This window comes from Hakea prostrata, unplaced genomic scaffold (genome assembly GCF_041222555.1).
Source record: "Hakea prostrata isolate BN-2017 unplaced genomic scaffold, UWA_Hpros_2 contig_228, whole genome shotgun sequence".
NCBI lineage: Eukaryota > Viridiplantae > Streptophyta > Magnoliopsida > Proteales > Proteaceae > Hakea > Hakea prostrata.
Window position 1 is genome coordinate 39,993 of NW_028291347.1, and position 11,146 is coordinate 51,138.

The window sequence follows — 11,146 nt, forward strand, 5'->3', positions numbered from 1 at the left end:
CTATGGACATTGATGGTGGTGCCGCTTACTTGAATACAACGTCGTTGTTTAGTGAGAAGCTGCACCAAGAAGAGGGGAAGATCAGTTGAAGTACCTAATACCTTCAGACATTGATCCGAAAGGTAATACTACGACCTAGACTTGTGGATTGAACTATAAAAAGAGAAAGACCAAGTGAATTTGAGTTGGGATCTAGCCTTCCAATTCCTCTCGAAATTGTTGTACTTGTTTAGTGTCACCGGGGCTCTGTAGGGCCGACCAACAGAAATATTAAAAGCAAAAATTACATTTTTCTTGATTATTTTATGCCCTGCATAAGGGAACCTGTGATTAAGAACCCTATTCTATTCCTTTAGCCTCACGAGATCTTGGGAGAGCTTCCCAAGTCACCTTCTTAGAAGTTGTGGAAGGATTCTTGCATTAATCATTGTCTCTTTGCTCAAATCTCTTCTCTAAGGTATGTTTTCTCTCACTCTCTCTCTATTCTACTCTCACCTCCTCTCTCTTGCTGTTGAGACCATGAATAGTATGCTGCAACCTTGCAACCACCCCATTCATGTGCTTCACAACTTTCCAGGTTGCTTAAACCCCTTTCAATCTATCCCTACGTGTTTGTGGCTCCCATTCTAGATTCTTATCCTATACATTTTCTTGATTCTCTTCATTGCAACAGATTTCATAGCCTAAACTGATTTACATAGTATGCTAAGTCTGATTTTCTTATTTGCTTATGATCCCAATCTAGATTTATCATTCCCTTAGGTGATTCCCTCTTTGTTCCTTGCATTGCAATCAATTTCATTGTAGAATATGATGTTTAGCATATAGATGTTAAGGGTTTCAATTGGGGATTCTTGATTAGACCATTGATTGATGTTAATTTTTGCTAGATAGTGTTTGCTTACTATTCCTAAAAATCCCTCCAAATTTCGGAGTGATCCGAGTTCCGAAGAATAGGTTTCAAACCAAAAATCACTATTCAGCTTCCGACTTTGTTCACTTGGTCGACGAGCCATCAACCAGCCGACCTGAAGCTATTGGGGGGAGGGGGTGGTGTTAAAAGTAATTTTATAAAAGGAAATTTAAATTTAAAAAAAAAAATTTAAATTAAATTTTATTTTTAAATAAAAAAAATAAAATTTTTAAAAAAATATAATAAAAAATAAAAAAAAAAAAAAAAAAAAAAGAAAAATTATGGAAAATTTTTAGGTAAATATTTGAAAAGGACAAAGAATAACCTTCAATGAAATCCTATGCTTGACTTGTTTCTTGACTTCTTTTATCTTTTGCCACTTTTTCATTTCTCAATCATAAATTCTTACAAAACTTGAGAGAGGGGAGATAAATTTTGATTACTCAAGGAGACTGACTTATAAATTGGATGACTCTGAGAGTGACACTAATATTAGGGAATAACAACTCAAAAGGATGAGATTGAAAATTTTCCTATAAAATAAACATGATGATAATGCAATGGTTGATTTATATATACAATATCATTTTTCAAAATTTTCATTCTTCAAATGGAATGACTCCATAAAGCCATGTCAGCATCAAATTCCACGTCATCCCAATAGAAGCCACCTCCAATAAGAGTTGGGGACAGTAATGCCATGTCTTCAAGCATCCTGGGTATTTCAGAAACATCTTCATCCATGAGAAACAAGGCAGTTGAAGTACTTGAACCAACAGTAGTAGCAACAGTAGTACTTGTAGCCTCATTCTCATCCACCTTCATTTCATTGCAATATTGCATTAATCCCATAGTCTCCACAGGCCTGAACGCCTCAGCAGCCTCCGCAGCTGCTCTCTGTATATCCTTTGCATCAGTAGTTTCCGGCAACCGCAATCTCGAAGCAGAATCCGCAAAATTGAGACAGGCAGAACGACCCCTGAGTGCCATTGCAGCAACATCATGAGCCCTTGCAGCCATTTCCGCAGTGGGAAATGTACCAAGCCAAATCCTTGATTTCTTATTAGGCTCTCTCATCTCGCATACCCACCTATCAGAGTTTCTTCTCCGAACTCCTCTGTATACTGGGTGCCGAGTTTCTCTGAACTTCTTCCGCCCGGCACGTCGTTTTGGGAGAGAAGAAGCCAATACGAGCTCTTCATCGGAGGAAGAAAAGAAGGTGGTGGTTGGCCGGGAATCAGTGGTGGTGTAAGACGTTGAAAGCGTCTCCGGCAGGTCAGATGTCAACGATGAGAAGAACTCCATTTCAGTTGAAAGTGAATGAAGAAAATATTGAAAAGGTTTTCTGGGTTTGTAATGTTGGCGGCTCTGGATTCTATATATACATAAGGATTCGATGATGCAGGGACAGCTTACGCTTTTCACGCGGGAAGTACAGGCGAGATGACAGTGTGTACCCACAGACTGAAAGTAGAAATTTATTACTCACGTGTCTGTTTTCTCCTGACTGAGACGTCTCACGTGCGGCATGTCAGGTGTTACTTGTATACGTCTCGCGTGCGGCATGTCAGGTGTTACATGTATCTTATATTCTTATAGGAGATGCAAGTTGCAACACAGTCAAAACACGGAATCTGACGGTAATAAGGAAACAGCTAGCAGCCAACCGTACCTGAGTTGTCAAAGATCTCTGTCTCTCTGATGGATGGCAATGGAAGCTTTTTTAAAGGTTGCTGCGATCAAATGCTCGTGAACTTGGCCTATACACTGTACCCAAAAACGTGCGCTAATTCATGTACCAAGCCAATTTTTTTTTTTAAATAAATAAAATATTTCTTAGTAGGGTGTCAGCAGTGCGGTTTGGGAGGGTTTCGAATCGATTTCGGTTTCGTGTGATTTGGGTTCAGGTTGACTAATGGTTTAAACTCGGGTTAACTAATGGTTTGAGCTAACAATTTATGATAAATAAGAATAAAACAAAATTGAAATTGTTAAGCTAAAATTTTAAGCAAAACAAAATTATTATCGGTCGATATCTATTAGAAAATTAAAAGTCATTCCATATTGTAGAAAACTCACCCATCTTATAGAAATCAAGAACCTAGATAGTAAGTAGTAACATAGAGACGGTAAGCTCATTTCTTAGACTCTACCTGATGGTCCTCCAAAAACAAATACTTAAGTCAAAAACCTTTTTAAATTCCATTTTGTGCTTTCATTGATTGTCTTGAAATTGTTTTCTTTTTGTGAGAATGTAGATTTTTTTTCCCTTTCTATGATTTTTTTTTTGATGATATTTAGGTTGATATGCAAAAGAAATGTCTTTAGATTGGATAAATATTTACTCAATTTAAACAAACTTAATACATTCAGTTGGACATCTATATTTAATATTTATGATTGTTCATTTCAAGTAGTAAAATGACTATTCAATCTTTGAATTCATGTTTAATTTTTATGATTGTCTATACCAACTACCTATTGATAATATGACAATTCAAACAGTATTTAATGTAAAACAACAAAACGAGTTATAATGGGTTGATTTTGGTTTTGGGATGGTGCGGGTTGTGCCTCCCTCAACCCAAATACAATCATGAAGGTTTGATTCGAGTCGGTTTGAGCTATAACAGGCCAATGCAATTCAATTTTAATGGTTTGGGCTGCAAATCGACACCCTACTTTATGGGCAAGCAAAGTTTTAGAGTTGGAATCCTCTATCTTGACGGCTAGACTTCTCAATGAATCGTCAAAATTCACCTATGAGTTCACATTTTGTTTGCCAAAAAATATATGTATCTATAAGATAAGCAACTGGATTCAGATTCAGATAATTGCTTATTAGATCGGATAATATTTGGTTAGAGTAAATATTTTCTATTTTTTTTTGAAAAGTTTAAAGATATAGTACATTTAAATTTTAAATGGTATAGCATCAAGTGATATTTTGGCCCTCACTAATATTGAACGAGTTAATCCTAATTAATAGGTTGAAAGTTTAAACTCACCCTAAACCCCATCAATTGTCCATAGCCAATTGGCTAAATTATGAAAAAACCATTTGATTAAACAATTTTCTCTAAAAAGGACTGATAATCAAATTTAAAATAGATAATCGAAAACAAGAAAATAGAAAATCGAAAATAGAAATTGAAAAATGACAATCAACAATAAGTAATCAGATAGTTTATTGGATCATATAATTATCAGATATCCAATAAAGTTATGGATTCAAATTTGGATTCATTTTATAAATCTTCATCGGATATCAGATTGGATTCATAACCAGTAATCACCAATTGGATATAGGGGTGTCAATAAAACCTTGTTGAACTGCCCTGGCCCAAACCGGCCTGAACTCGACCCTATTTCCGCCTGATTTTTTCAACCTTAAGGGTGGGCTTGGATTACAAAACAATGAACATTGACAGGCTCAAGTCAAGTTCATGTTTAGCCTCTGGGCCATTCCCACCCTATGTTAATTAAGTTTAATTAAATTTATAATTAAAAGTTACTATTATGTCAATGGAGAGTTGTTTAGGTGGAATTTCAAATATTAGGACCCACTCCGTCACCTCAGGGTGTAGGGTTTATGCTATTCTTCTAACTTGAAAGAGATCCAAAAGTATGAAGCATATATAGCAACCTTGTACTCTTTAACTTTTTCAACTTTAGAAAAATAGATGTTACTAGGAAGATCTATAATCACGTTGTCTCTTGTGCGTTGTGGGTTCAAAATGTTTTCTCACCGTTTGAGTTCTATCTAGTAAACATACTAGCTGAAGAGATTCTGGATGTCGAATAAAAAAGAAATAGAAGATTTCAACTAGAGACATGGAAAGCTTGTTGCTCTTGAGATATTCTTTTAAGGGCCTGTTTGGTTATCTGAATTCAGAGATTTCAAATCACTGGATTCATGAATCAGATATTTATACCTACTTGGCTGTAAAACATTCATGGATTCATGTAACCAAACAGGCCCTAATAGATTGCATGTTCAACTGAGTCAATTTGCCTATAAAAATGCCTGAAGTTTTTATTCAAAGTAAGAAAGAAGTGGTATTTACTGGAAGGCGTTGTGGATTAAGGGCATGTACTAGAACACTTTTTTGTGTTGTGGTTGCAGGTGTTTACAAAGATCCTTCTAACCGTTGAAATTCTAAATGGGAGTGGGATATATTTGGATCCGTGTTGCTCTCTTTGTTGGAATGGAGATAGATTTCCTAGACCATCTGTTTTTTAAATTTTTTATGCTTTTCAAGATTTGGGAGGTAGTGTACCAAAAATGTTATTGGCACGCACCATCAAAGGTTAGTTCAGTTGATAATACTGGCACTTCTTATTGAAGAAGTTATGGGTTCAAGTCTCCTTGTAATATATGTAATAGTCCCTATTCTCCATTATAAAAAGTTGACTATCAATTCCCAAAAAAAAAAAAAAAAAAAAAAAAAAAAAAGATTCAGATCATTTCAGGTTTTCACTCTTTTCTGAAGAAACTGAAAGTGCATCAAGAAGGAATATAGAGGAAGTTCCTCTATAGATTGTGTAGGGAGTTTTGCATTGTGTGCCATGTTTGAAGGGAGAGGAGTTTGCATACATGGTTCTTGAATTCTTGTATGTTGGCATAAATTTGGGGTAGTTGCTATTGAATTTCGACATTTAGAGAGAAGTTGGGAGAGGGTAGTAAACCAACAAGTGAGAGACAATTACTATAGAGTGACTTAGGGTTTCCAAATTGCTTGGGTAGTTTTTCTTTCCTTTGGTACTTTGTGGTGCTTGGAATTCTCTACTTGAGGAGCTTCATCTTAAAAAAGTCATCATATTTTGTTGAGTTCTTTTTGCTAGTGACTCTCTTAAATGAGGGTGAAACTATACCTTCCTTAAGTACCAAATATTACTTGAAACTTATTTTATTATTACTAGTTACTCATACTTAATAGGGTGAGTAATTAGACTTGTAAATGGATTAGATTTGGCTCGAATGCATCAATACCCGAATCTGAATAGCAAAACCACTATCCGAATCAGAATCCGGCAGAAATTTTGAAAATGTATCCAAATTCGAATCTGGAACTTTAACGAAGATCCAATAATAATCCGATCTGATAAACTATCCAATTATTGATTGGTGACTATATATATATATATATATATATACGATTTTTAATTTTCGATTTTGATTACCGGTTTCCGAATCCGATTATTAGCCTCTTTTTTAGAGAAAAAAAATTAATACTTTATTCTAACCAGATAATTCCCAATTTCCGACTATCCGGTTACCGATTATTGGCATTCGAATCCGATTATCATCCATTTTTAGATAATTTTTTTTTGAATCCATTACTTTATTTGGATAATTTTTTATCCAGATATTATCCAATCCGATAAACAATTATCCGAATCCGATTGCTTAACAGATGGATACAAATATTTTCCGGTAAGAAAATTTTCTGATATGAATATTGTTAAATGAATACAAATGCAAATTTAGAGGCAGACTTCGGCTATCAAAATTCAAATGACGAAAATATCCGGCAAATCAATCGTTTTGAATGGTTGACTTCACCTGTGACTCTTTTAAAAAAAAAAATGGGCTTCATTCAATTTATCAGAGTTAGAAACTGCACAGGCCTAATCACTTTAGGCTGCGTTTGTTTGCTGGAATAAAGGTGGGGTGGGAAAGTTCTTGAAAAAAGTATAGATTTCTTATTTTTCCCTTAAATCCCAAAATTGTAGATTGTTTGGTTGTTTGGGGTGAGAAAGTGAGAGACAATTGTCTAATGATGTGGCACCCTAACTTTCCCACCCTAAGCCATTTTAAAACCCAACAAATTTGGAGACTTTGTGTGAAAGTTTGGAAAAGTAAAAGTGATGGCTTCCTCAAAAGGCTACGGCTTAGCCAAAGTCAGATTCCATACAAATATATAAAATAGGAACTCAAAGTCGTAACTGCTGGGGCATGTAACTATTTCGCCGAAATTCGGTGATTGTGCCTGGCGAACCGAAACCAGGGGGCAAAACGATATCGGCGGGATATCGCTGATTTCTGGCCTAACCGGCGATTTTCGGCGATAACACCACCGTTGCAAGCCGACTTGCAGGTTGCAATACCACCGTCCATATAACATCAACGACTTTCAGGCAAAGATGGAGGAGGAAGATGAACCATATATGCATTTTGAACAACGTGAACTACACACGTGGTTCATGTAAGACATAAAATTATATAATAAAAAAATAGTGATATCTCTTACCTTGACTTGACTAGTGAGAGACGTGATTTGACTAATAGGTATTACTTTTTATATTTTAATACATGACCAGTTGATAGTTGACACAATGACACTAATATTTACATTTTTATGTTATACATTATTTATATAATTAATTTATATTCATATTATATATTATTTTAAAAGTTTAAATCTCAACTTGGCGATATTTCACCCGGTTTGTATCGCCAGGTTCGTCGGGCAAAATATCTTTCCTTGGCTGGAGCCTGGAGGCCTTCGTTTCGGACGCGCACAGTGAAATGGTGATGATTTGTCTACTGTTGACAAAAAAAAAAAAAAAAAAAACTGGTGATGACATGCTATTTTCCACTGATTGGAAACATAGTTGTGCACCACTGGATTTCTCACACGTTTTTTTTCTAATGACGTGGCTTATGATGACAGGTCTGAGCGAATTAGATTTTACCAAACCCAACAATGATAGATGGATGACGATGGCAAGAGGACCTTGAAGATATCATGTGATGTGTCACATAAAAAGAAAGACAATGTTGCCTGTCGCTCACCAGTGCAGTCAGGTGAGGTTTGGAAGTGGAGTTCGTAGGGTCGCAAGGCGTTGCCACCACTTGGTTGGCTCATCGCTGTACTTGTCTTGTGTCTCTTGTGCCATGCATGCATGAGGAATCACACGCGCAACACGTTCTCAACGTGCTCAAATTCAATAAATATATCTAATTACCAACAAAATTCAATAATTTTACCAAAAACTACAAAATTCAATAGATGTATACTACCAATGAAATTCAATGAATATACGCGTATACATGAAGTACCTACTTTGTAGCTAATATTTCTAGCTATGTATGGGGAGTGTCTCTATCAAATCCTTCACTTTAAGGAAGAAAAACACAGGAGTATTTTGAGATCTTTTATCTTTGTGGTATCTTCCCCACCTAATTTGTCCAACCACATAACCTGTCCATGTCAATCAGGGCTTATTCCTATCAGCCATGTGTGAGTGCAGGGGGATGGAGGCACAAGCAACTTAGGTGAGAGGATATCTACGCTCATAGGTAGCAAATAACATTGTTTTTACATCTTTTTATCATATGTATAGAAGAGGCGATTTCATTGTTGATACACCTTGTCAATGCTCCGAGGTGGAACTTCCTCTGAAATATGCAATAGAAAATTGTGAGGATAATGCAATATCGACCCTTGTAGTACAATATACTCAAACTCCAAAAAACATGGATATTATATTGACAACTAATTATATACTCCCATTTTGTCACTTGCATAGAGAAGAAACATAAAATTGGAAAAGAAGTTCTTTAGAGTAAAACTTATTTCTTATTAAATAAATTTTTTAATCCTAAAAGAAAACAAGAATTGGTTTGATAAACCATCAAAGAGTTTTTATTTTAAAAAATATTATAAACAATTTTGAGTGTTTCTAGAAGTAAAACCACTTTGATAGGCATTTGATAAAACTTGCTTTTGAAAGCGAAAAGAATATTAATAAGTTCTTAGCAAAGTTCTTATGTTTAGAATACCAAATTTCATGAATATTTTCACATACTATCTCACTTAAATTTAGCCTGCACCAAACTGTTGTTTCGAGAAACAAAGACATCAACAATAGTTATAGTTTCGCCGAAACTATTTCTTAATATTAAGAAACAACCTCAATGGGAAAAATGGTTGAATGATTTCATATGAGAAAACCTCAAATACAGGCAGTATACATCACATGAATAACAAAGTTTGAGAGATAGGGGATTAAAAAACGGTTCATGAATAATGTTTTTGAACTTTGGATGTGAGATTAATATTGAAAAGGGTAAATATCACTTACCTCCCCTATTAGCTAGACAAATAATACTTACACCCCCTCTTAGTTGGATAATATCACTTATCTCCCCTCTTACCTAGCAAATATATCAAACACCTCCCCTCTGTTAATTTTCTCGGTTAAATTTAACTTTTACTGTTAAATATTTTTCTAAATCCCAAACTACCATAAATAAAAATATTTTTTATTTTAAACTCTAAATTACCCTAATCACCCTAGCAGCTAAAATACTAAATTACCCTCAACTAAAATAATTGTTAAAAACCAAAACACCATAGTTAAAAACCCAAATTATATTTTTAGCCAATGATAATTTGAATTTTAGAAAAATATTTAACAATAAAAGTTAAATTTAACCGAGAAAGTTAACAGAAGGGAGGTGTTTGATATATTTGCTAAGTAAGAAGGGAGGTAAGTGATATTTTCCAACTAAGAGGGGGTATAAGTACCATTTGTCCAGCTAAAATGGAAAGTAAGTGATACTTACCATATTGAAAATGGATAAATAAAAATTAGAAGAGTCGGATGGTATTAGTAAGAGAGAGTCATTGATGACGAATAAATTGGATGACTAAGAATGACACTAATATGTGTACCCCCAAAAAAAAAAATTACACTAATATTAGGGAATAAAGATGAGATTGAAAATTTCCCTACAAAATAAACATCATGATAATACAATGATTGATTTATATATACAATATCGTTTTTCAAAATTTTCTTTCTTCAAATGGAATGACTCCATAAAGCCATGTCAGCATCAAATTCCACGTCATCCCAATAGAAGCCACCTCCAAGAAGAGTTGGGGACAGTAATGCCATGTCTTCAAGCATCCTGGGTATTTCAGAAACATCTTCATCCATGAGAAACAAGGCAGTTGAAGTACTTGAACCAACAGTAGTAGCAACAGTAGTACTTGTAGCCTCATTCTCATCCACCTTCATTTCATTGCAATATTGCATTAATCCCATAGTCTCCACAGGCCTGAACGCCTCAGCAGCCTCCGCAGCTGCTCTCTGTATATCCTTTGCATCAGTAGTTTCCGGCAACCGCAATCTCGAAGCAGAATCCGCAAAATTGAGACAGGCAGAACGACCCCTGAGTGCCATTGCAGCAACATCATGAGCCCTTGCAGCCATTTCCGCAGTGGGAAATGTACCAAGCCAAATCCTTGATTTCTTATTAGGCTCTCTCATCTCGCATACCCACCTATCAGAGTTTCTTCTCCGAACTCCTCTGTATACTGGGTGCCGAGTTTCTCTGAACTTCTTCCGCCCGGCACGTCGTTTTGGGAGAGAAGAAGCCAATACGAGCTCTTCATCGGAGGAAGAAAAGAAGGTGGTGGTTGGCCGGGAATCAGTGGTGGTGTAAGACGTTGAAAGCGTCTCCGGCAGGTCAGATGTCAACGATGAGAAGAACTCCATTTCAGTTGAAAGTGAATGAAGAAAATATTGAAAAGGTTTTCTGGGTTTGTAATGTTGGCGGCTCTGGATTCTATATATACATAAGGATTCGATGATGCAGGGACAGCTTACGCTTTTCACGCGGGAAGTACAGGCGAGATGACAGTGTGTACCCACAGACTGAAAGTAGAAATTTATTACTCACGTGTCTGTTTTCTCCTGACTGAGACGTCTCACGTGCGGCATGTCAGGTGTTACTTGTATACGTCTCGCGTGCGGCATGTCAGGTGTTACATGTATCTTATATTCTTATAGGAGATGCAAGTTGCAACACAGTCAAAACACGGAATCTGACGGTAATAAGGAAACAGCTAGCAGCCAACCGTACCTGAGTTGTCAAAGATCTCTGTCTCTCTGATGGATGGCAATGGAAGCTTTTTTAAAGGTTGCTGCGATCAAATGCTCGTGAACTTGGCCTATACACTGTACCCAAAAACGTGCGCTAATTCATGTACCAAGCCAATTTTTTTTTTTAAATAAATAAAATATTTCTTAGTAGGGTGTCAGCAGTGCGGTTTGGGAGGGTTTCGAATCGATTTCGGTTTCGTGTGATTTGGGTTCAGGTTGACTAATGGTTTAAACTCGGGTTAACTAATGGTTTGAGCTAACAATTTATGATAAATAAGAATAAAACAAAATTGAAATTGTTAAGCTAAAATTTTAAGCAAAACAAAATTATTA

At 35.8% G+C, this 11,146-nt stretch overlaps 1 protein-coding gene and 1 pseudogene across 1 annotated transcript; both read right to left on the reverse strand.

The window, feature by feature from the left end:
* Positions 1 to 1,249: 1,249 nt before the first annotated feature.
* Positions 1,250 to 2,277, reverse strand: LOC148998625 (dehydration-responsive element-binding protein 1A pseudogene; annotated as a pseudogene).
* A 7,156-nt stretch (positions 2,278 to 9,433) lies between these two features.
* Positions 9,434 to 10,485, reverse strand: LOC148998626 (dehydration-responsive element-binding protein 1A-like). Its single transcript, XM_089141823.1, has one exon. The coding sequence runs from the start codon at positions 10,424 to 10,426 to the stop codon at positions 9,728 to 9,730; it is 699 nt and encodes a 232-aa protein (XP_088997949.1). The 5' UTR covers positions 10,427 to 10,485; the 3' UTR covers positions 9,434 to 9,727.
* Positions 10,486 to 11,146: the final 661 nt, after the last annotated feature.